The sequence below is a fragment of the Zootoca vivipara genome, chromosome 1 (genome assembly GCF_965207765.1).
Source record: "Zootoca vivipara chromosome 1, rZooViv2.hap1.1, whole genome shotgun sequence".
In the NCBI taxonomy this organism is placed as follows: Eukaryota; Metazoa; Chordata; class Lepidosauria; order Squamata; family Lacertidae; genus Zootoca; species Zootoca vivipara.
Window position 1 is genome coordinate 79,998,379 of NC_142582.1, and position 26,654 is coordinate 80,025,032.

The window sequence follows — 26,654 nt, forward strand, 5'->3', positions numbered from 1 at the left end:
AACTTTGTGGATGCCCACAAGCAAGCACCTGTCAGCTAGCTTCTATCTGGTGCGAGCTTCAATCCAGTGGCATTTTTACACATGCACCCACAAGTGATGCAAGGGTGTGCATTTTTAGTAACACTGGCTGGCGTGAAGAAGGCAGCATTATGTTTCTAAAATTAGGAACACAGGAAATTGCTGTATACTGAGTCAGAGCAGTGGTCCATCTCTGACTGGCAGCATCTCCAGGGTTTCAGAGGGCATTCCCAGTACTGCCTGGAGAGGTCCCTGGGGATTGAACTGGGACCTTCTGCATGGAAGCAGATAGAATCATAGAGCCCCGAAGAGTCATCTAGTCCAGCCCCATGCAATGCAGGAATCTTTTGCCCAACATGGGTCTCGAACCCATGGCCTTGAGATTAAGAGTCTTGTAAACATAACTTAAATGTGAAATGATGACCCATCTCCTTTCACATGTTCACCCTAGAGAAGTTGATCAGAAGCAGACAATTTTTAGCATGCCTGGGGTTGGAGCATACTAAAAATTGTAAATCTCTTGTGAAACCAATGTACGAGGAATCCCTTTTTCTTTTTTTAAAAGAAGAAAACTGCCTTATGCTGAGCCAGACCGTTGTCCATCTAGTTGTTATTGTCTACATCAGGCATAGGCAACCTTGGCTCTCCAGATGTTTTGGAACTACAACCCCCATGATTCCTAGCTAACAGGGCCAGTGGTCAGGGATAATGGGAGTTGTAGTTCCAAAACATCTGGAGAGCCAAGGTTGCCTATGCTTGGCAGCTGTTCTCCAGGGTTTCAAACAGGAGTCTCTCCTAGCCCTGTGTAGAGATGCCTGGGATTGAACCTGGGACCTTCTGAATGCAAAGTAGATGCCCCGCAGCTCAGCTACAGCCTTTCTCCAAAGATTAGTTCAGTCATCGTATGTAATTTCCCGTCCTCCATACTTTTTCTATTTGTTTTCTTTATATACTATTTTTTGACCGTACATTACAAACTTAAGTTTCTGAGGGGGGTTTCTGTTTTTCAGAGTACTCTGAATCCTTCAGTATTAGTGTCTAAAACCAAAACCTCTCAATAAAACTGAAATTTCCCAGTGGAAGGACTTTTATTACTTCTTTTAGCATGACCCTTCATGAACTGTGCAGCTAGCACAGCAGTGCTGATACAGATTCTCCGTTTTTCCTCCCTGTTGTGCTACCAAGAGATGCTTTGGGAGCGGTGTCATTCTGTAACATTGGATCATATATGGTATGCAATTTTGTGGAATATTCCTCTGTTTCCATCCATTCCTTTTTTTTCTTGCTACAGGTTGAATTTTGCTTTTGAAAGGTGGGGGGAAAGACATTATCTCTGGCATTTTCTATTGCCCCCCACCACAAGCCACTTCCTGGATCCTTTCCACCCGAACTTATGACCAAGGATTCCACCATAGCCCCAGCTCTTGCTTTCCAGTTCCAGAAGATGGGCTCATTCCGGAGGCCCCGGCCACGTTTCATGAGCTCCCCAGTACTGACTGATTTGCCACGGTTCCTGGCAGCTCGGCAATCTCTGCAGCTTAGCTCCAACTCTGCCTGGAACAGGTGAGCAGCACTCTTTTCATTCAGAAAAGCTGCCTTTGCATAGCTTAATTGAAGTTAATTGAGTAAATGTGTGTACAGTATGTGGGAGAGGCTCCATTATATTCCATCATGCCTCTGCAACTTGCCTACACAGGCATCCCCCCTCCCCCTGAATGTAGCAAGTGCATTAAAACTAGATGAATGAATTTGTTTAATGCCTCTATTTTTGTGTGTTTTATGGCATCTGGTTCTGCTTCCCCAATCAACCTTTTAAGCAATAGTAAGCAGTAGAAGCTATGCATACTAGGGAGTCTTCACCGGTAGGTATGGTACATATTTTCAGAGTGTATAATTTTATATTTGTTTTTTACAGAAATTGTAAAAAGCATTCAGAACCATATCCTGCCTCTTGGTGCATGTGTAATCTCAAACCATGGCTTTCAATTCTGGTTTGCAGGGCAAGTGCAAACCATAGCTTGCTGATTCAAATGTTTGTTCTAAACTGGAAGTTAGGAAAAGAATCTGAGCGCTAGCTTGGCAGGAATGCAAGAGCCCAAGGCTCAGTTGTATAATGTCAGACAAAGTTTGATGTTGCGGCTTCTGACATTAGATCAGGATCCAAAAGCCCATCCCTAATCTGATGCTTGCTGTTCTCTGTAGACAACATCAACATCAGTGACTGACTCCAGTCACATTTCACTCTCAAAACTGTGCCGTGGAATTTCTTTGCTAACAGCATTGTTCCGCATGATAGAGGGGTAACTTTGTGTAAGCAGATGCCCACATAGCTGAATTGAGTCTAATTCCACATTCAGTGAAGACTCTTGTTCTCTTGACTATGGTGTTCTGTTTTCCCCTACCTTTCCTGGGTAATACTCTTGATGGAATAGGGATCCTTGGTTCCTTGCTGTGATGGACCACATAGTAACACAGGTAGGAAATCTGCAGTCTGGATCATACACAGTACTAGATCCCTTTCCCCCCTTGTTATAGCTAGTACAATCCTGTGAAACACAGTCAATTTTCTTAAGTGTCTAGCCATCCATTATATTTCTACTCTCATATTTCCAGGAGTAAACTGGAATGTTGTTGTTTAGTCGTTTAGTCGTGTCCGGCTCTTCGTGACCCCATGGACCAGAATTGGAATGCCAGATGGCAAATTTTTATAATGTGTTTTTTGTTGCTGAACAAGATGATGCAGCGGTCATGAAAAATGGCACTGAAAATGACCTGTGCCAGTGGATATTTGCCGTGATGGCTATGCTCTACCTCCACTGTCAGAGGCAGGGAAACACAAGTGGAAAGAGTGTTTTTGCACTCTGGTCCTGCTTGTGGGCTTCCAAAAGGCATCTTTTTGGGCACCGTGAAAACAGGATGTTGGATTAAAAGGTTCTTTGGCCAGCAGACCTCTTGTTAGACCTCTTGTTTAATAGCAGTAGCTTAAAGATAAAGGGACCCCTGACCATTAGGTCCAGTCATGACCGACTCTGGGGTTGCGCGCTCACCTCGCATTATTGGCCGAGGGAGCTGGCGTATAGCTTCCAGGTCATGTGGCCAGCATGACAAAGCCGCTTCTGGCAAACCAGAGCAGCACATGGAAACGCTGTTTACCTTCCTAATTATCTACTTGCATTTTGACGTGCTTGCATTTTGACGTGCTTTCGAACTGCTAGGTTGGCAGGAGCTGGGACCAAGCAACAGGAGCTCACCCCATCACAGGGATTTGAACCGCTGACTTTCTGATCAGCAAGCCCTAGGCTCAGTGGTTTAACCACAGCGCCACCTGGGTCCCAGCAGTAGCTTAGTGTGGGTCTAATAATTTCTGCTTGTTGGTGAGTGAGTGGGTATTAGTCCCTTGGTGTGTATAAACTGTGTTTTCTGCTCTGTTACTTATTGGCAGCCATTGGCAAACAACTCTGATGATTCCAGGGAGAGTGGGGGGGGGGGGAAGCAGAAGCAATTTAAGGACAATTAATCTACTTCTCTGCTTACTGATATATGTACATGGCTCCTGACTGCCGTTTCATTGCTCCGTGTGAATCATACTGACGTAAGTTATTTATGGCTGCCCTAACTGTCTTGCTTCTATTTGGCAGCGTTCAAACAGCAGTGATCAATGTGTTCAAAGGGGGAGGCTTGCAAAACAATGAACTCTACATCCTCAATGAAAATGTAAGGTATGTTGCTCTGACTCTGTTGTATAGAAGTGCCTGATGCAGAACAGGTGGCGCAACTGAGACCTGTGTGTATATGACCCTGGCAGTTGGTTGGTTTACGAGATTCACAGCCTGCCTTTTTTATTTTTATTGGCAGTGATGCATTAACTGTTGCTTGAAGCTTTTCTTATATATCAGCACAAAAATGCACTAAGCAGTGGTGGGTGGAGTGGTGGTGCTCTCTCCAGTCCTGACAGCTGAATTACTGCTTACCAGGAATGAGAGGGGCGAGGCACTGGGGAGGTTGACATGGTGCAAACATAGTGTTGGGAGCACAGGATTGGTTGTCTCCCTCTCCTTACTGATGACCACCAGTGAGTCAGCTGTTGGGGGTTTTGTGAGCACTGCCACCCCAACACGCAATCTTCTACTGGCACTAAGCATAAGGCTCATCATGTACAAAATGATTCTACATGGGGAAGATGAGTACTGGATCAGACCCATATGCCGATTGATGACATCGGGCTCTTAATAGGCTGCTTTGATTTACACTGTACCCCAATCACACACACACCAAATTATTGAACACTCTGTGGAGCCAGGAAGCTGATAGTATTACAAATGTTCTAGTTTACTAATGGCAACTATTCTGTACATGGTCAGAGATGCCGTTATGCATAGTTATATTTGCAGGATCCAGAGCAGAGATCCCCCAAGTTAGAGAATTTCCACATACCTATTATTTTTTTAAGGTATGGTTGTTATTGAGCTCCCTTCTCCTCCTCTTGCTGCTTCAGGAATGAGTGAATGTGTGTTCTTTGTGGTTTGATTAAATAAGCTTGAACCTGGGGTTGCTGCCCATTCTTCAGTCATGGTGATTTGTGGAGGTATATTTTGAAAGGTGAAATCAGATTTCTGCTTTGATGGTTGGATTCTAGTGGCGCTGGGTGCTTGCTGTTTGGGTTCTAACTTAGGTGAAATTAATGCTTTGGAACTGAATTTTGTGTGTGTGTGTGTATGTATGTGTATGTATGTATGGCACCTGGGCAACAGCTGGATGGGGGGCTCTGACCTCCAACATCTTGACATATATTTCAAAGTTCATGAATTTCTGAGTATCTCAGTCCACTGGTAAAAGCTGGGATACTCGCAGTGTGAAAGGCAGACTACGGTACTTACTTGCATGCTAAGTTCATTTAAACAAAAGCCCCCATCAGACAATTATGCTAAAAGATTAACTTCCTAGAGAAAGACTCTACAAAGTGAGCACTGGGTAGAGTTCGTTTTCATTTCCTAGACTTGGGTTTCTCTCTTTGCAGTGCCAACGATCATGGCTTTTCAAATACTACTCTTAACCTTAAAAGGTAAAGGTAAAGGACCCCTGACAGTTAAGTCCAGTTGCGAACGACTCTTGGGTTGTGGCGCTCATCTTGCTTTACTGGCCAAGGGAGCCACAGTTTTTCCGGGTCATGTGACCAGCATGTCTAAGCCACTTCTGGTGAAACCAGAGCAGTGCATGGAAACACTGTTTACCTTCCCGCTGGAGCGGTACCTATTTATCTACTTGCACTTTGACGTGCTTTTGAACTGCTAGGTTGGCAGGAGCTGGGACCGAACAACGGGAGCTCACCCCATCACGGGGATTCAAACCGCCGACCTTCCCCGATTGGCAAGCCCAAGGCTCAGTGGTTTACACAACAGTGCCACCTGCACCTCACTCTTAACTTTGAGTAACCATAAGAATGATCTCCTTGTCTTTTCTCATCCTTCAATGTCCTCTCCCCACCCGCCTCTATGAACTTAGTTTGAACGTTGTCAACACAGAGGAAGCCAAGCTGTTTTGACAAAAGGTTAGCAGTGTTTTGAGTGCCACTGTTTTGGGGATGAAACTGCTGAGGTTACGCAAAGTTATGCATTAAGTTAGGAACAGTTTTAACATTCTCCATGGCAGTATAAAAGCCTTTTTGTACTCGTCTTCTTTTTTTCAATATTCTACTTGAAAACAAATCTATAAGGCATGAAATTCCTCCCACAAGGTTTGATTTAAAAATGAAGGCTCCTTAAAATTCTGTTCACTGATTTTTATATCATCGGAGTAAGACGATTGCTTCTGCATGCTTTGACAAATTACTTTATAAGTTGCCTCTGGAATCTGATTCCTCCCTCCCCTGCCACCCATCAAACTGTTTTCTTAATGCATTCTCCAAATTTAACCTTAGAAAGATAGGTTGTCCTTTAAATGGTGGAAAGAAAAGTAGTACAATTGATCTTGCTTTATGGATTGACAGTATTATTATTATCCTTATTTTCATCATTTATTAGATTTATATAAATATAGATTTATATAGCCACCCCTCAATAAATGTTCTCTGGGTGGCTTACAACAAAATAAAATCACAGTAATATATAGAAATGACAATAACCGTAAGGCAAGAAATGGCATTAAACAATTTATAGCCAGGATTTAAAATACACTTGAAAAACTTGGGTGAATAAAGATATATTCACCTGGCACTGAAAAGGCCACCAGGATGATGCTGAGAAACCCTTTCTGGGTAGGCTATTCAGTAGCAGAGACACTATATTGAAAAGGCCCCCCAATGCCATGGACTGATTGGACACAGAGGAATAACAAAATAAGTTGGAAGATTGGTAGATACTGCAATTTCACTTGGACAATGTGTGGCTTTTTGCTCCCCCCCCCCTCATAACATTCTGTGACTTGTTTTATTTGTGGTCTGCAAACTGTAAATTATATTCATATTTTGGAAGTTAGGAATCGTGGTCATGCATTTTATTGAGCAGATTGGCTCATAGGGAGAACACAAATAGTAAGTGTATTGGAGTGGTGGGGGGTGGAGAGAAGGCTGGAAGATGTCAGTCAGTAACATGATGGAGAGAATGGCCTTTTTTCATATTCATATCACATTCCCAGATAAGAACTCCGCTCCACCACCCGGTGGGGAGGAGTTGCGGTGGACCACGTGACCACCCACTCTCCTCCGGGGGTGGGGACGTTGTTCCGCGCCACCTGGGGGATTCCAGCCATGTCATCCATTGGCTAGCCAATCAGCTGGCTGGGGCGTGGTGTGGCCGGGACCAGTTTAAATGGCGGCGCGAGCTGGCAGGCTTCCTCTTGGCTCACGTTCTCCACCTTTCAGATTGGGGAAATGACTCCTGGTTGGCTGACATAATTGAGGGCGTGAGGTATTGGTTGCAGTTGTGAGGGTATGTGGTGGTGAGCCTTTAGGGCTCTTGTGGCGGTTAGGCATTGGGTGACCTGATGGGGAAGAGGAGGCCTGGCCATCGCCTGCCCTTCCATGCGTAGGTGTATTCCGTTAAAGGAATCCGGGGGTGTGGATCTTGTTCGAAGCCCGGGGTGGGGCTAGGACCATGTTGATGTTTTTATGATCGTGGTGCTATAAAGTTCATTAGTGGGTCATAAAACACTTGTGGACCCACGCTGCCAAGTTGCAATGGTGCCCAGCCACGTTCCCGCTGTGCCAGTTTAAAATCCTCTTCTTGTATCTAGCAGAGTTACTGCACAACTGGAACCAGATAGCAGTTTGCCGGTGTCTTCAAGAAAACAAGCACACTGTAGCTTCAAAGACTAACTTAAACTTTATTTACTGAAGCTTAACATAATACATCTAAACCAACTGAACTAAGCTGCATTTTAGCAGCACTCTTATCTCTTAACACTCCTCTCACCTAACTTTCTGCTCTCATGCTCCGACTCAAACTTCACACACAGACAGAGAGCATTCTCTTCAGTGCATGATTTATGACTACACGGCAATTAGCAATCAGCGCACAGCTGTGGGCTAGCACCCAGAGAAATAAGAACGCCTGAGAGGGTTTTTTAACTCCTTGCTGTCCAGAATCCCAACAGACCATACCACGACCCTTCCGGGAACCCTGGGGTGAACTTGAGTTGGTTTGCATCGACGGAGCTCCCCCTACCAGTGGTTTACCCTACCAGACTTCCTGCGCAGCAGGCAGGAGTCAGATATAGCCTGGTCTACTCAATGCCTAAGCCAATACCGCTCACATTCTGTAACCAATAATGTTGTGGCCTAAATTTGCCCAATAACATTAACCTTATATCCTGTGTCTTAGTGTTTTTATTCCTCCTTGAGGGGGTGGTTACTGGGTCTTCGACACGCAAACTAGTTTGCCCAGTGATTAGGATGATTAAAAAAAAAGCAAGTGAGAAAAGGACCAGTGACCAGTGAGAAAAGGATTGACAGATGGGTTGGAAATGGTTGCTTATAATTTGCTAAGCACTATTGTAAGATAATTTAGCACCAAAATACGTCCCTTGCATCTCTTTTGTGGATCAACTACATCAAAAGAAAACACTGTGAACCATAAATATAAAAGTGATTTAGGACAGCAGCCCCTCCCTCTCTCCCTCTGTGTGTGGGTGTGCACACGCATGCATGTGTACACATGTGATGTCACAGTAGTTGACATAGAAATGGGTTCATTAACTGGGAAGTCTTAGATAAGGGTTAACTTTGTTGAATATCTTTTTACAGGTTAGGTTTAGTTCAGGTGGTGTATGAATTTGGCATAGTTTGTGATCCTGTAGTGGTGTAGCACTCCTTATCACCACCCCGAGCTTCTACTAAGCAAAATTGAGGGTTGAGATGTACCTAATTCTGTTCAGGGTATTCCTAAAAGCTGTTTAGGTAGGATTGCTATATTTCAAGAGGTAAAAATCTGGACATAAAAAGTTGTTGAGCTTTGTTAGGGCAATTGCCCAATAGCCCCTCTGCTGCTGCTGAACCAGTCTAGGGCACCTGTGCCAGAACCAGAGCCACAAGCACACTTTAAAAAAAACAACCCCAAAATCCAGGACATTTGCTTTAAAATGTAAAATTTTTCTCCTGATGTGCATGTAAAAGCCCCCAAAGAGGACATGCCCAGGAATTCCTAGATGTATGGCAACCCTAGTTTCATACCTTCCAACTCCCGGTTAGAAAAATCCGGGATCAGCAGCGCCGGCACCAGAGGTCGCTTCCAGACATGCGTAGAAGCAACTTCCAGTGCCGGCGCTGCCCGATTTCTGGTGCCCAGACATGGGCAGAGCAGCACCGGAAGTCGCTTCTACGCATGCTCAGAAGTGACTTCCGGTGCTGCTCTGCCCGATTTCTGGTGCCGAGACATGGGCAGAGCACCCGAAATCGGTTCTGTGCATGTCCAGACAAACGCACAAGGAGCCTCCCTGGCAGGTACTGAAATCCGGGGGATTTACGGGATTTTTTCTAATCCGGGCTGCCAGCGGGAAACGGTTTAAAATACTGGGGTTTCCCGCGAAAAATGGGAGATTTGGCAGCTATGCCTGGTTTAGGTATCGCAGGGACCGAAACAGAATGACAGTCCATTTATTCTGGACCACTCCCAGAAGCTTCTCTGACAAGCTCCTTGCTTTACAAGATGCAGACAAGAAGTTTGAAATTGCCCTCTCAGGTCTACCACTAATAGAAATTGAAAAGCAAAGTAGCTGTGGCCATCTGTGTTACACTGCTCAGCATTATGGGGGAAAATGTCAGGTCACATGCTGCCTGCCTGTGCAGTCAAACGAAACACAATCCATTGGAACATGGGATTGGCCTAGTTCTGAAAAGAAACCCTGTCTCCCATGGCAATTGCTCATGCTACCTTGGAAAGCAGCTTGGCAGAGAAGAAGGCCACCTGATCAAATTCTCTTCCTAAATTCAGCCTAGTCCCAAATAGATCTGTTTTTCTAATCCAGACCACCTCATGCTCCAAGGAGATGAACTGTGCAGCAAGGAATAAAGCAGGTATGGGGAACCTGTAGCCTGCCTGATGTTCTTGAACTACAATTCCCATGATCCCTATTAACCATGCTGTTGGGCTGATACAAGTTCAATCCACAACATCTGGAGGGCCACAGGTTTGCCATCCCTGGTGTAAAGCAAATGGTTCCATGTGACTCTCAAAAGTCAGTCGAGCCAAGTTAGGAAAATTGCTTTAGCTTTGAGGACAATGTGTTCCTGTAAGAACTGTTCTGGGTTTAGGCAACAAACCCCCAAACCCAGGGCTGTTTCTCTGGTCAGTGGCCATACCAGAAGCATCATGAGAAACAGGAAAGAATTTAAAACAAAAAGAATGCTTCAAAATGGTTTGCAGTCCTTATTGGTACACCTGTGTTTTAAAGAGTTGATTTTTATTGAATGGGCTCTGGGAAATCTGCCTGTAAAACATTTTTTTAATGACATGTGATCCATTCCTTTTCAGGCGATTGTTGAAGAGTGAACTTGGATCCTTCATCACAGACTACTTCCAGGTAACATCTGTTCCTTAAAGCTTTCCAAAGTTGTTTTTGTCTTATCTTTTAGCTTGTTCTTATGATGCTTGCTTTGGCTTTTCCGTTCCCGTAAAGTAAAATGGATGGATTCATTTTCATGAGTAGGTTTTGCATACTGTTGCCTCCTCCAAGCAAAATCTTGGCTTTTGGACAAAGGGTTGCATAGTTTGTATGAACAACATTGCTTACATGGTAATAATAACGGAAATAAGGTTGGACAACTTATTTCAATTTGCCAGGAGATACACATTGGCAGAGTCACAGTTTTTTTTATTTAATTAGCTAACTTAAGGAGGCCTCACGAGGGGCTGGTTGTAGTATTTTTATATCTGCAAGCAATTTCCCCCCTTTTCTTTATGTATTTCAGGGCGAAGTCCTGGCACTAAAAATCAGTGTCAGGAGTAAAACTTTGTTTAAATTGGCTTATGCCCCATCCCAGTTGCTGCTAATCCACACTTGGTGTAGTACACTTAGAATGACCAGTTGCATCAAAGCAACAATGGTAGCTCAAAGGAAATGTCCCATTCCACAAAATAAATTACTTTGGGGGGCTCCTAATTTCCCATTCCTGGTGCTTCTTGTCAAATGGCTCTAGGTGCTGCTCTAAAACTAGAGGTGCTTGTTGTGGGTCTGTGCTATGATGACCACACTTACCCCATGCAAGAACTATGTGATGGTGAGACGAGATGCTATGCAAGTACAAATTGGTGGCATTTATGTGTGGGATAGAAATGAGATAAGTGGTCAGCCCATACATCCCTAGTATTCCATTGTGTGAGCACATATTCTGTGTCTGGCTTTGAAATGGTGAATGGAAATGTTAACAAGGCTTTCCAGAAATTCTGAAATTTGCCAAGCAGCAATCATTCACATACTGGAGGGCAAATGATACATTCGTCAAAGTGAGATACTATAGTGGTAACGCACATGTTTCCCGCAGCCATCCTAATGTCACCAGTAGCTCCATTGAGACAGCAACATGATTCACTGTGCCTTATTTCTCTTCCAGTCAAAAAGAGAGGAAAGAAAAGCTATAAAAATTTCCGAACTTGCCAAAACTGCCTGTATGTGTGCCAGCACTATAAAAATAACTGGATGTGATCGTTTCCTGTAGATATTTTATTGCATGCCATTTTGTAGTACAAATTTGCAATGGCAATCCTCAAGGCAAGCGAGCTTCATCATGGTAGATTAATCAATGAAAGCTTTAGTGGATTAATTGAAAAGGATTTGAGTTAAAGGCACTTCTGTTGACCGTTTGGTTCTGGCATGCATCTGTGTTAGAAATGAAAATGGGAATTGAGGGAAGATACGTAAGTTTTTCTTCCAACTTCTTGGAATAACCAAAGTTTAAAGTTGGGAACTATTTTCAACACAAGAGTCTCATTTATATTATTAGCAGCATTTGGGGGCTGCGTGACCATGGTAGGTAGGACCAGAGTCAAAAAAGGATGCAGTAATAGATGTGATGCTTACCTTTGTACAGTAGGCTACATCCTAGCCATGTAAACGTCAGTAGGTTTTCATGAGGCCAGTCCTCTCCACTGTCCATCAATGGAGAGCCAGATGGACTGAAACATCCCTCTAGGCACAGTTCAAAGTCTAGTTTCAGTCAGGCAAATGCACCTGAGGCAGAGCAGGGTCAATGGATGGGGTTGGTTAGGGCCATATAGGTCTGAAAGGCCACATCAAGCACCTGGACCCTGACAATCCCCTTCCTGCCATAGTTTATCTCTGAACCCCAGACAATATCTGGTTTGTGGTTATAAGTATAAACAAACACAAAACCTTGGGGTTGTGCATTCGTTATTCTCTTCCAGCCATACTCTTGGGGATCAGAATGCAAGCTTTCTGTTTCGTTAGTGTCAAACTGTAGTTGGCTCACAAATCAGGATACTATAGTTGAAGAATCCTGGCTTGTGCTCATAACAGCAAGCCCTGGACTGCTATTGTGTCTGGATTGAGTTGGTCTGAAAGTCTGCAGCAGGGGTCAGCAAACTTTTTCAGCACGGGGCCGGTCCACTGTACCTCAGACCTTGTGGTGGGCCGGACTATATTTTGAAAAAAAATATGAACGAATTCCTATGCCCCACAAATAACCCAGAGATGCATTTTAAACAAAAGGACACATTCTACTCATGTAAAAACATGCTGATTCCTGGGCCGTCCGCGGTCCGGATTTAGAAGGTGATTGGGCCTTAGTTTAGGGACCCCTGGTCTACAGGATACAATGTTTGATGACAGGAGAAAGCACTGGAGGGATGAGCTATGGAGAGCCAGACGGATTGAAACACTTTTCCTATCTGCATTGTGTGAGTGCTCTATCATTCCTGCTCTGATCTAAGAAGGAGGGAGTGCTTAATACAAATTGTCTATGTTTCTAGATGTATTCTTCTAGTGATGGATCAGTTTCCAGGAGAATAGATTATTGCATGCTGTAGGAGGCTGCATATATCCACTGAACTCTTATTCAGACCAGACTTCCAGAGGTAGTGGAGAAGCTGGAGAATGAATTTCTGCTCAAATAATACATGTATCTACCTCAACAAACTGCCACTGATTGGGGGGAATCAAATCGGGGGGAAGCTGAAATAGGACTACCATCATCCCTGGCTATTGACCATGCCTGCTAGGGCTGATGGGAGGGTTCCCCACACCTGATCAAGACTGACACAAAGCATAAACACTGTTCTACAGGAACACTTGATCTGCAACAGATGTAACTTTTAAAAATAACATTAGAAAGAGCTATTGTACTATGGGAAATGTGTGTGTGTGTGTGTGTGTTTTAAATGTCTCAGCATTTAGGAATGAGGACTGAGGAACATCTACAGCAGAAGAGGGTAGAAAAAAAATGTATCATCTGTGGTACTTTTGAAAGTTCAGTTAATTGCTCAAGAATAAAAATCCCTTGTCGAAAAGCTCCAGGAAGATACTCTTGAATTCTTTTGCAATGTCGTTTCTTGAGAAAGGAGACCAATCAACAAATCTAAAAGTCGACATTGGCAACAGTGGGTGAAGCAATGAATGTGAATTTTACCTTTTGTACAGTACACTGGTTTCTCCATATGCTCATTTCTAACCTCCATCCACTCACACAAAAGCAATTGTCAAAGTTAAAGTCAGTGCTTTCCCCCCTAGGGGTACTCAAGGGTGTGCAGTACCGGCACCTTTTGTTTTCTAGAACAAAAGAACTGGTTAAAAATGTGGCGCTTACTTTAAGAACTTCATGGTGAGAACCAGCCCCATTTTTCTAGAACAGGGGTCCCCCAACCTAAGGCCCGGGGGCCGGATGCGGCCCAATCGCCTTCTAAATCTGGCCCGCGGACAGTCCAGGAATCAGCATGTTTTTACATGAGTAGAATGTGTCCTTTTATTTAAAATGCATCTCCGGGTTATTTGTGGGGCCTGCCTGGTGTTTTTACATGAATAGAATGTGTCCTTTTATTTAAAATGCATCTCTGGGTTATTTGTGGGGCCTGCCTGGTGTTTTTACATGAGTAGAACGTGTCCTTTTATTTAAAATGCATCCCCCCCAAAAAAAATACTCCGGCCCCCCACAAGGTCTGAGGGACAGTGGACTGGCCCCCTGCTGAAAATGTTTGCTGACCCCTGTTCTAGAAGAAAGGGCACATTCCAGTCAGCAGGAAAAGCACTCAGATGGTGTGAGCTAGGCTCCTGGGGGTTGGCCTAGGAAGACTGGGGGTGGTTGGGGCAGAGTCCCAGGGATCAACTAGAGAGGTGTGGAGGGTTGCATTCTACCTTGAGTCTTGACGTTCTTCAACCCCGATCTAATAGAGCACAGCACAAGCATGCATATTATTTGCCATTCTTATCATCAGTTAGACTTCTATTAATCTCTGTATACAGTTAATCGCAAGACAATGTACAATGCAGAGATAACATACATTGAATATGGTAGAAAATTATATAAATCCACTTCAGTTATCACATCTATAGAGTCATCATACCAACAGTAAATTGTTCTCCTCCTAACAAGCAGGATGTGAATTGCCAAATAAATAAACAAACATCTCTCTCCTGACCTTGTATTTAACTGCAAGCATAAACTGTGTCCACATGTGCAGAACACAGCCACAGCTCCTTCCTCATTCACTTCAGCGGTGAAACGAAGTGCATAGAGAAGATGTACATACGGGACAAATGTGAGACTTTGCCATTCACTTTAATGCCGGAGGTTTGTTCCATATGCACACCTCATTCCACCATCAAAGTTTTGAGTCTGGGTCAGTTAAAACTTCAAATGTAGATTACAAAACTGCTGCATTAGTGATTACTGGAATTCAGATTGAATGGGAACCGTTTCATGTGGGAGATGTGTTTGTATGCAGCCGCTTGCCACGTGGAGCCTCAGATATTGTCTGTGCTTTCACAAACCTGAAGGAGGGAAGTTTGCAGAGCTGTGGGGAAGATCAGAAATTTCAAGCGGTGATTATGGCAATGTACACATTTGCCCATTTGTGGTGCAAAAAGGTAGTTTCTTAAAAAAAATCAAGACACAATTGTGCATGCTTTTCCTCAGCGTGCTGCTTTTGATCACGGTTTGGTTCCAGATCCTGCTCTCCACAAGGATGGGTGTGGTTAGTTGATATGTTTGAAAACCCATCCCTTAATTAGATTAGCCAATTATACCTTTTCCTCCCCACACCTGCCCCGGGTGAAGGAAGAAGGAAGTGGTAACCACAATCTTGGTATATGTCCACCTGCAATGCCATTGGTCAGGTGTGGATATGCCACATTGCTGGAGCCACCTTCACCAGTTTTCAAATGGGCACACTGTTTGGTGGGCTAGGGGGTAATATAGAATCAATCTGCATTGAGCTTTTATTTTTGGAATGAAAAAGCAATTTCCAGGAGCATAGAGCATGCAGTTGGTGCAGTGTGTGGACTAGGTAGAAAAACAACGCTGGCAAGATTCAGTAGGTATTGACTGTAGCATATAATGTTGCTTGTATGCAACATTACTGGAGTAGACTATTCCAGAAGCGGAATAACCCAAAACTCATGTGCTATTGTAGCTGAGATGACAGAAGATTAACCCCCACATCATTTCCCTCCTAATGCAAGGCAAATGAGCTAGCTGACCCTTGTCAGCTGTAGGAGGCATATCCGTCTTTCCTTCCATCCTTTCTTCTAGTTCAGCAGGCTGAAATGTGCCACTTCTACACATCTTTACTTAATTGTTGAGGACTCTTATTGGCTTCAGGATCGACAGATTTTGCAATATGACTTTCCTGTGCCTTAATTGGACCTGTGTTACAGATCTTCTATAACTGCATATGCATGCAGGCTAGATGTTCCTATATGGAGTTAAATCTCTCCTGGATTTTCCTTGGAGATGTAGGTGGTAGAATGAAAGCATATTTTCCACCATTCTGAGTTCAGAGCAGGACATGTTATTCAGCTAGACCACTGACTGCTGTGTCTATATGGCCACTGTGTATGGAGAAAGAAGTCCTGAGGAAATGGAAAGCAGAATAAATTAGCGTTCCTGATGTGACCTGAGTGGTGGGCAGGGTTCCCTCAGAAACTTGATTTCTAAAGAAAAGATTTGGAGAGAGTTTGGCCTAATTTTGCCATCATCCACCTTGGCCTAGCTTAAAGTGTCAGTGGGTCTCCGTCAGCTGAGCCTTTTCCTGTTGCTTCACCCTCAAACTTGCATTTTCATTCAAGCTACTTTCCATTACATTGAGTACCTGACACCTTTTGGGGGGTGCCAAATCATTTTTCCACGGGACATGTGAAATGGCATGAATAATGGGTATTTGTCTTCCTACTCTGGAAAACACAACAATATCTTCTTTCTTGCTGCCCTGGGCTTCCTTGAGGGGAACAGCAGGTCAGAAAACTGAATAAATTTTAAAAACGAAAACAAAACAATTATAGCATTGTTTGTTACTGGCAATTTCTTAACTAATTCTAAGCACCTAGTTCTAAGGAATGCCCTACCATTAAAAGGAGACACAGACCTCCATGTAGCAAGAAAAACAAACAGTCCCTGATTTATTTTATGTGTATACTGTCTCTGGGAATGTCTTACTTTAATCCTAAATCCTTTAATTAGGGTGGCATAATCTTTCTAGTGCCACAAAATAAATATAGAACTTTTGAAAATAAGGCATTGCAAGCAAATTTATGATTTGTCAAAATGAGAATAACTGCTTCCCCACCAATGCTAAACATTCAGAATGTCTGTGTGATTTTTTTTCACTTTCCTGGCTCCATTCCTCTCCTTTGGCTTTTTTAAAAAATGAAAATACAGGGAAGTGATTGTTTATGTAGTCAGATGTGACTGTTCCTCCTTGATTTTTTTAAAAAAAGCAAAACCCAACAACTTTTGAATATTAACTTACAAATCTGTTTGTTCACTGCCCCTCCCCCAATATGTTGGCTTGCATATAGATTAACCATTAATAATTGGAATATATGAGTAGTCATGAAACCACAATGAATGGATGCATGTACACTCAGAGCAAAGGAGTGAAGCCATTCCTGTTTGAGGGATCATTGCACTACTGCAGAACCTACACGCCTAGGCGGTTTGAGTTTGACTTCATCCCCAAAGGTACAGTCCTCCATTGTCTTCTGAGACAGCTGAATGTCAACAGACTGTGTATGAACCTGAAAGTTAGAAAGAATAACCTGCCAGTAAATTTTGAAGCAGGGTGTCACATCCATTACTCACTGTGTCCTTGTTTATATGCGGTGCTAAGCAAAATACCGTAATTGCTTAGGGTGGATGAGCAAATGGACAGGCTTCTAGAGAAGAGTTTATGTCTGTTTTGCTCCTCCCCAGTTGTTCTGTGTTGTGCTGACCTAAGCCATGGTTTAGATTAGTGTTATGTGCAAACCATGGCAGGTTTGCATGTGCTCTGCTCCTGTTTGAGTCTGTTTTATTTTTCCCCAAACTTGAGGAAACCAGTCCTTTGAATCTTTAGTCTTCATTCCTAACTTTAACAGAGGGCAAATATAGATAATTAAACAACTGGCTAACTTATTCAGTTAGAAAGTAGATAAAAGGAAGTTTTTATTATTAGCTCATAACAGTAGATGATGGGGGTCACCAAGTTACACTGATTGTCGGATGATCAGGAAAGGCAAAAGGATAGGCAATGGATGAAGTTTCTGCCACATTCATGAGATAAAAACATTTGTTCTCGTTTATTTTTTGCTTTTCTTTCCTCTCTTCACTACCCAACTTGAGGTTGTTGGTTTTATGCAGCAGCTTATTCCACAAAGCATTACATATACACTGAAAATGTCATATGCAGAGTAAAAATTGTATTGTACTCCTAATTCCCGACATAGTGGAAGACTAGCTGGGTAGTCATAACAACGTGCTTTATTTTTAAATTTAGACAAACAGTTAATTTCCTGAGACTGTCTCTTGCAGCTCCAAAGTGATTAGCCTATTGCATTAGAATTTGGTGGAGGCTGTTGACTTTAACAAGAGATGTGGTTATAGTGTGGGACCTTCAAGGTATGCATGGTGTGCTACTGTTGTAAGGAATATTTTCTACTTCATATTTCTGGTGGTGCTGTGTTGATTAAATTGCAAGTAAGCTCACATCGAAGGCATTCATTCATTATTCTCAGGAACTTGATAAATGTGCAGAATGGATTTCTCAGTTGTGGAGTTGTGGTTATTGTCTATAGCACTGCATGCACATTCTAACCCAGTTTAACTGAATTTAATTATCCTGGTACTACTCATGGGTTTGTTGGAAAGTTGAAAAATAAAGCATGACTGAATTGAACTGTAATGCAGACCCTGCTTCTAAATCATCGTATGAAAGAATAGGCTAAGGACAGATGTCCTGGCTGTGGTTTTTGAGTGATAATTACTACACCATTTGACAGCTTAGTTATATGAAATAGGTATTACTGTAAGTTTGTGCTTTGCCATTAATACAAAACTGGATGACTGAGAGCATACTGGGTTGAAAGCATATTGCCACCTGGTTGGGTGAATCCACTATAAATAGCATTCTTAAAAATGGAAATCATCACATGTATGTTCAATCTGTTTCTCTTCTCTTTTTGGTAGAACCAGCTCCTTTCGAAGGGCTTGCTGTTCATGGAGGAGAAGGTTAAACTTTGCAAAGGCAAGTATAGAGGGGCTGCTGCACTTCAGGAAAGGGCTCTGGACTCCCTAAAAGCCCTTGTGAGTTATCTTTTCAGGCTTGGGTCACTTAGGTGGTTTTGTGGAAAAACCAACACCTGTGAGTCACATGACTAAATATTATAAGGTCCTGTTATGTACAAGCAAGAAACTGAGCCCTGGTGATAGCAAAGAGTAGAAATTTATTTGGAGCACAGAGGAAGTGACTTTTTCTCTTCCTAAAAGAAAAAAGGTAATAAAAATAATCGCTTATAAAGTGGGAATTATTACATATAACACTTGTTCATGGACCCACTTCTCTTTGTCCTTATTGTCTTGCTAACACCTAGGTTGTTGTTGTTTAGTAATTTAGTCGTGTCCGACTCTTCGTGACCCCATGGACCAGAGCACGCCAGGCACTCCTGTCTTCCACTGCCTCCCGCAGTTTGGTCAAACTCATGTTCGTAGCTTCGAGAACACTGTCCAACCATCTTGTCCTCTATCGTCCCCTTCTCCTTGTGCCCTCAATCTTTCCCAACACCAGGGTCTTTTCCAGGGAGTCTTCTCTTCTCATGATGTGGCCAAAGTATTGGAGCCTCAGCTTCAGGATCTGTCCTTCCAGTGAGCACTCAGGGCTGATTTCCTTCAGAATGGATAGGTTTGATCTTCTTGCAGTCCATGGGACTCTCAAGAGTCTCCTCCAGCACCATAATTCAAAAGCATCAACTCTTCGGCGATCAGCCTTCTTTATGGTCCAGCTATGGTAACACCTAGGTTAGATCACTGCAATGTGGTATACATGGGGCTGCCTCTGAAAGTGGTTTGGAACTTTAGCTGCTACAGAATTCAGCGCCCAGGACCTTTTAAACTGTGTTTGTGTGTTTATTGTTTTTGTTCGTTACTATGTTGAGTAATTTTCTGTTTTTATATGGTAAACCACCCTGTGATCCTTGGATGAAGGGCAGTATCGAAATTCGCTAAAATAGATAAGTAGTGGTAAGGTGAATCTTGTGACTTCTGGATTCCTAGCTGGCAGAACCGTGGCAAGATATTTCTCACATCTTAGCAGAACAATTAACAGAACGATCCCTTGTGCTAGGCTGTCAGGGAATGTTTGGATTAAGTGGAGGCTTCCTGGCTGAGCTGACTCCCCTCTGGCCACTCTCACAGCAAAGCAAGCATCTCTCCATTGGCACCAGCCTCCTCCTTCCATCCACTGAATGTGCAGGCAGCTGAGCAAGTTGAGGAAGATATCCTTAAACAGGGCATTCTGAGAGTGGGGAGGGGCTTTGCCTGCCTAGCTCACATGATGTTATTGGTGCCTGGTCATTGGGTCAGTGATCAGTCCAGATCATTCTGCTCTCTCCCCCTTTCCACTATGGCTACTGTGAGTTGCTGGACTGTGGCAGCGATGGCTGTCCTGCTGCTCTGCAAAGGGCTGCTAGCAGGAGGCTGTTGATTCTGGATTTCTCTGTTCGTATCCTATGATTCAGATGGACAGCGTGTGACTGTCAAAACCAGGAAGATCTGGGAAGGCTTCCAGTGGTCATGGGATATGGCTTTTTCACAGACATGCAAATAAGCCCAGAATTTTTTTACTAGCCCACAAAAATGTTTATTAGCTTGCCTGTACATATGTATGTCACTCACTAATGTCCCAAAAAGAGAAAAATAAGAAATGATTCCCTTCTAGTTTTAGTTACCAGGAGGTAATTGTGACTTGTGATAGGTAAACAAGTGAGATTCAATTATAGGCCTGCTTTATCATGTATGTCTCTCTTGTCTAGTTTCTTATCACTTGGACCTGACCCTAAACCTGCAAAAGTAAAGGAAGAGAGGAGCTCCTCAAATAACCTTTTGCAGCTCTTATGCTGAGATTCCTTCTATTCCAGCTGGTCTAGTCCTGGAGAATGCTGGCTTCCTCCATGGGAAGAATTTCACAACCTGAAGTTTAATTTTGAAAGCAGTAAAACTTTATGTTGAAAATCAGTGGGGCATAGGTTGCTCAGGCTGCAATTCTAGGCACACTTATTGGGAAGCAAGCCTGAGCTACATTAGGTGGGAATCTGGCTGTAACATTGCAATATTCAGATCTGCAGTACCGTGTTTCCCCTTTTTTAAGACACCGTCTTATAACTTTTTTTCCTCAAAAAACCACACGGTGGCTTATTTTCAGGTGGTGTCTTATTTTTTTATTACCACATAAGTACCGGTATGGTAAAGCAATCTACAGCACATTTATCCAGGGCTGTCTTAAGGGTGCTGCCGGCGGGGCTGGAGCTGTTGCTCGGAGGCGCAGTGTCCAGCCTCGCCTCTTCCTTGGTGCCCTCCAGAACTGCGCCTATCACTATATCTTATTGCCAAGTCTTGCGGGGGGCGGTGCGGAAGTGACACCACCCGCTTGGCCACCTCCTGTGATGCCAGAATGTTCCCAATCGGAGGGGAGGCAAAGCGTGGTGTCCAAAAGCCCCCCCCCCCAAGAGCTGGGTCTCTGAAGGTTTGTAAGTCCTACACACCAGATCCTCCTCCAGGAGAAAGGGAGAGAGAGATTATTCAGAGCCCGCCAAAGCCACTCCTCCTCCAGATTTGCAGTGGGTCTCTTGGCAAAACTAGACGGGGAGGGGACGTCAGTTTTTTAAAAAGCCAGACGGTGCTTTTTAGATATGAAAACAAGCAGAAAATGAAATGAAGCTATTCTGAACCACCCTATGGCCATAGAACATCTGTAAGCAGCATTGCCCAGGAAGATACCATTACCTTCCCCATTGGGCAAATGTACACCCGACTGGAGCCACTTTATGCTTCCAAAAGCATCAGATTACATGCCATGACAGTTCACAGAAGAGTTTGCCAAGTCTGCCTCTACAATCTTCACATTTGAACTGTCAGTTCCTTTACTACTTTATTGGAAGTTTCATGTTGTGTATGTCACACCACCTGCCCTGCCTACTCTAGCCCTCAGCTGCAGTGCAGGATACTACGGTATATTGTAAACATCAGTGTTGAAGCAAGATTCAACTGTGAATTCACTCAGCTCCTGAACAGGGAATTGTGGAGTGGGGGGGGGGGAAGAGAGAGACGCATGCACACAGAGAGAGATGTGCACACGGGGGGGAGAGAGAGACGCGCGCGCAAACACAGAGAGACAGACGTGCACACGGGGGGGGGGGAGACAGACGCGCACACACACACAGAGAGACAGAGACAGACACGCACGGGGAGAGAGAGACGCGCATTCACTCAGCTCCTGAACAGGGAATTGTGGAGTGGGGGGGGGGAGAGAGAGAGAGAGACGCATGCACACAGAGAGAGATATGCACACGGGGGGGGAGAGAGAGGGACGCGCGCGCAAACACAGAGAGACAGACGTGCACACGGGGGGGAAGACAGACGCGCGCACACACAGAGAGAGACAGAGACAGACACGCACGGGGAGAGAGAGACGCGCATTCACTCAGCTCCTGAACAGGGAATTGTGGAGTGGGGGGGGGAGAGAGAGAGACGCATGCACACAGAGAGAGATGTGCACACGGGGGGGGGGAGAGAGAGACGCGCGCGCAAACACAAGAGAGACAGACGTGCACACGGGGGGGGGGGAAGACAGACGCGCGCACACACAGAGAGAGACAGAGACAGACACGCACGGGGAGAGAGAGACACGCATTCACTCAGCTCCTGAACAGGGAATTGTGGAGTGGGGGGGGGGAGAGAGAGACGCGCATTCACTCAGCTCCTGAACAGGGAATTGTGGAGTGGGGGGGGGGAGAGAGAGAGACGCATGCACACAGAGAGAGATGTGCACACGGGGGGGGAGAGAGAGACGCGCGCGCAAACACAGAGAGACAGACGTGCACACGGGGGGGAAGACAGACGCGCGCACACACAGAGAGAGACAGAGACAGACACGCACGGGGAGAGAGAGACGCGCATTCACTCAGCTCCTGAACAGGGAATTGTGGAGTGGGGGGGGGGAGAGAGAGACGCATGCACACAGAGAGAGATGTGCACACGGGGGGGGGGGAGAGACGCGCGCGCAAACACAGAGAGACAGGCGTGCACACGGGGGGGGAGACAGACGCGCACACAGAGAGAGACAGGCACGCACGGGGAGAGACGCACGCGCACACACAGAGACGGACGGACGCGCACACACAGAGAGAGTGCGGCGCTGCTTTGCGCTTTGTTGGAAGCGGCGGTTGCTGCAGCGTTGACAAAGCACGAAGCAGCACCGCACTTAGGGGAAGATGGCCAGGGAGGGGTCTGTGGGGCCGAGGCAACATTTGAAAGGGAGGGATGGCGATGAGGAAGCGGGGAGTGAACCGACTGGGGCTTTAACACGCATGCACGCGCAAAAGGGAGGCTCGGAATGTGGAGATCGTTTCTCTTAAAGTGCCGCAAGTAACGAGCCTCTCTTTCCTCCTGCCGCTCGTGCCCTTGGTGCTCCGTGCGGCGCTGCTTCGCGCTTTGTTAGCGCTGCAGTCGCCGCCGCTTCCGGGCGCCGACCCGACCCGGCAGGCTTCCTCCTCCTGCCGCAGCCGGCATTGCAGGAACTGGGTCCTGCTGGCTTGTGCCCTCGGTGCTCCGTGCGGCTGCTGCATGCTTTATCGGCTGCTGCGCAGCCGCTTCCGGGCACTGTCCCAACCCGGCAGGCTTCCTCCTCCTGTAGCGGCCGGCGTGCTGGGTCCCACTAGCTGGCTGGGGCACTTGGTGGTCTTGCGCCGCGCGGCACTTAAGTATGGCTTATTTTCAGGGTATGTCTTATATGTCTCAAATGCTTAAAAACCCTGCCCTGGCTTACTTTTTGACTATGTATTAAAAAAGGGGAAACACGGTACTCAATTTGAGGTCTGCAGTGTAAGTCACACAGTCCTTTTGGAAACCATGTCCATATGTGGGTTAAGCCAGGACATACATCTATCTGCTTGTACTGCCCTCTGAGAACATCCAGAAGCTTAAAACCAGTAGTTCCAGATTGGAAAGAAAAGCTCATTTTGGCAGCTTCTGGGTGGTGAGTTTCTGAATCACTCACATTTATGTAGAATGTAAATAGTGCCAGTTTGTGGCTGCTGAAACTTACCGTATTTTGTGGCAGGGGAAATGAGTGATGCTTATTTTCCATGGTTATGCCAAAGATCACGAAGATGCTCCTTTGCTTTGGCTTGCGCATGTGAACTGAAAAATGTTTCAAAAGCTGGTGACCACAGGAGTTATGACATCGGTGGTGAAGATGAGAGCTACTTAGTTAATCAGATGGTGGGGCATTTGATCTTGCTCTGTGTGACATAAAGATGCCTCCTCTGCCCCTTTGAAATAGACCATGCTGATAGGATAACAATAGTGGGAAGGACACATTTCTGCAGGGGAATCTCCATACATATGCATCTGCGCTGTGAGCCAACTCGAGTTGTGGCTGAAAGTAGTATTTTTGTGAAAGCTGCTGCACCAACATCAGAAAAGAGTTGGGGATGCACATTCATGTTTATATCCCACTGAAAACAAAATCAGGTCCAGATGGGTACCAGTATCAACATTCAGTATCAACATTCAGATTTGCATTACAATGCAAATTTGGATTTACACCAATGGTTTTACCCTGAGTAGATACATACAACCCACTATAATGGTGATATAGCTTACTATATTCCATGGGTACTGAGTGGTTCTGCAGTTACAGAACACAGGACTTGGTAGGATTTAGGGGAGCACCTGAATATTCATGCCCTGAAATCAACAACAAGGAGGTCAGTTCCTCAAATTAAACATTTGGCTGTTATTTTTGCCCCCTCTTTCCCATAAAGTGTTCGTGGTTTTAGTTGAAGGCTAACTGCCATATTTTTTGCTCCATAAGATGCACTTTTTCCCTCCTAAAAACAAAGGGAAAATGCCTGTGTGCCTTATGGAGCGAATGTGTGGTCCCTGGAGCCAAATTGCCCAGGAGCGAAAAGCAGATCCTGCTATTTTTTTTTTAAAGAAAGAGGAAGGGGATGTTGAAAGGAAGCCACCGAGCAGCTGATTGGCAAGCGATCGGGAGGGAGATAAGGCTGGAGGGAGGTAAAGACAGCGAACTTTACAAAAAGGCTAACCCTTGTTAAGGATAAACCAGACAGAGGGCCTTCTCAGTAGCAGCACCCGCCCTGTGGAATGCCCTTCCATCAGATGTCAAGGAAATAAGCAGCTATCCTAATTTTAAAAGACATCTGGAGGCAGCCCTGTTTAGGGAAGATTTTAATATTTAATGCTGTGCTGTTTTAATATTCAGTTGGGAGCTGCCCAGAATGGCTGGGGAGACTCAGCCAGATGGGCGGGGTATAAATAAATAAATAAATAAATAAATGACAATAATTTAAGATAAGATAAGATATCTTTATTGTCATTGTCCCCTTGCGGGAACAACGAAATTACTCGGTTGCTACACCCACTCAGATAAAGCATTCCGTATAATCCAAAATTACAAAACCTAATTAAAAACAGTAAATATAATACAAATAACAAGTAAAATAAGATGACTTCAAAGTCCAGGCTTTCCATTTAAGGCCAAAATCACTTTAGAGAAGAAACTGTTCCTGAGACGGCTCGTTCTTGCCTGCATTTATAGGCTTCACATGACCTTTGCCAAAGGCAGTGTTATTTCTGGACCGAGGCTAGCATTTCCCCCCTTTTTGCATGTGAAGACCCCCAAAATAAAGACACAATAGACACAGAATCTAGTTTAAGGTTTTTGACATTAATTTTGGCCACAATTTTATTGAGTACAGCATGTGACTGCTTGCTTAGGCATTGGTTCCAGACTACCTGAACCTGCACGGTGGCAGGAACAGGACTGACACTGGGCCCCACCATATGTCAGTAAGGGAAAGCATCCTGGGGGAGCAAGAAGCTGGCTTCAATCTCACAGCTCACCCCAGATGCTCCCAGGGGCTCTGGTGTGTCCCTAGCCCAGGCATCTCCAAACTTCGGCCCTCCAGATGTTTTGGACTACAATCCCCATCATCCCTGACCACTGGTCCTGTTAGCTAGGGATCATGGGAGTTGTAGGCCAAAACATCTGGAGGGCCGCTGTTTGGGGATGCCTGCCCTAGCCCATTGACAGGGTTCGGACAAAAGCGAACCTCTGGATTCCTTTAACGGAATTCTCTAGCAGCAGCGATGGAGGGGCAGGCACAGCCAACCACTCCCCCCCCCACAAAACATTGAACCAATGTCTAACCGTCAACCTTACAAAGTTGTGACGATTTGCTACATGGTAGGCAAAAACCAAGTGGTAGCCAATCAGCCATATGGCAAAATTCCTACCAAGCCCCTGCTCCAAAACAGACGACCCCTAGACAGGCATAGCAAGGCCTAAATCTATAGGGTGGGAGGGCAGGTGATCCGTCGCAGGAAAGAGAAAGCTCCCAGCAATGTGCACCAGCTTAAATAGCCCCTCGGTAGCCAATAGACGACCCAACAGACCAAATTTCTACCCCAGCAACTGAAGGGCAACCAATGGGGTGTTGTGGCTATCCAAACAGTCCCGCCCCAAAACAGGGAGGCAGTTTAGGTGATCTCACATTAACACATGCCCTCCATGATGGAGGATACGATATCTTGGAAGAGGTGCAAACATAAACTGAGCTACAGCTGCCAAGACTTGTCTGCCTTTACAGAGAATTAGGCAATAGTTGGATGGCTTGCTTTGGGTAGAATATAGCTGAATATCAGAGACCAAGTTCTAAAACAAGGTTCTTTTTCTCCACCCCACCCTCTGTTTGCTTAGAAGAGAATCGCATTGACATACTATCTGAACTCTGGGATCACTTCTTCACAGAGACTCTTCCCACACTCCAGGCTATATTTTACCCTGTTCAGGTAAGTCTAGTTAAAATATAAGCTTGGCAGGGAGGAGAATACAGTTCAAACTTACCACTAACTACCTCTCTGAAAGCTGTTGAGATACCCAACACTTAAACTGTAAAGAAATAGATTTCAGGGATAAACCACACATTTCTTCAGGTGTGCTGCTGGACTTGTTTGTCCAGTAAAGATGTATAGAGGAGGTTTTAGTATTCTAATAGGATACAAATTCTGTGTGACTTCAAATGTACCTTAAAACAGACTTCCTCAACCCATGTTTTGGACTGGTTCCCACCAGTTCTAGTCAGTTCAGCTGTGCATTGCTGAATATTTTGACCCCACTTACATGGGCATACTTGCTTAAACAGGGGCAGAAGAAACTTCCAAAAAGCAAAGGAGGGCAGATGAGTTGTGAAGATCCTTCAACATATTTATATACTTTGATATGCTAATGGAGTGGAGCTGTCATGTGGGGCAAATGGTGCATTGACATCTAAACACCCAAGAGGTCAAAAAGAGTGAACCTCTCTGGAGCTTCCTTAAAGGACAAGATTTCTGCACTTTGTAAATTATCTTTCTGGCTTCCCTTTCAATCCCTTTATAGCAGATGCGAAGAAAGTAGATTTGAATCTACTGGTAGATCTCT

The 26,654-nt window shown here is 44.7% G+C and overlaps 1 protein-coding gene across 7 annotated transcripts in view; it reads left to right on the forward strand.

Moving 5' to 3' along the window:
* The window catches only part of PRR5L (proline rich 5 like), a 71,752-nt gene that overhangs the window by 21,402 nt on the left and 23,696 nt on the right, over window positions 1–26,654 (forward strand). For 6 of the 7 annotated variants that reach the window (XM_035116144.3, XM_035116171.3, XM_088669010.1 and 3 more), the window contains exons 2-6: window positions 1,310–1,581; window positions 3,657–3,737; window positions 9,984–10,032; window positions 18,122–18,179; window positions 25,932–26,023. In XM_035116144.3, coding sequence (XP_034972035.1) covers window positions 1,412–1,581; window positions 3,657–3,737; window positions 9,984–10,032; window positions 18,122–18,179; window positions 25,932–26,023 — 450 coding nt within the window. In that variant the 5' untranslated portion in view covers window positions 1,310–1,411. The remainder of the gene's footprint in view (window positions 1–1,309; window positions 1,582–3,656; window positions 3,738–9,983; window positions 10,033–18,121; window positions 18,180–25,931; window positions 26,024–26,654) is intronic. The other variant, XM_088669020.1, reaches the window with a different exon arrangement.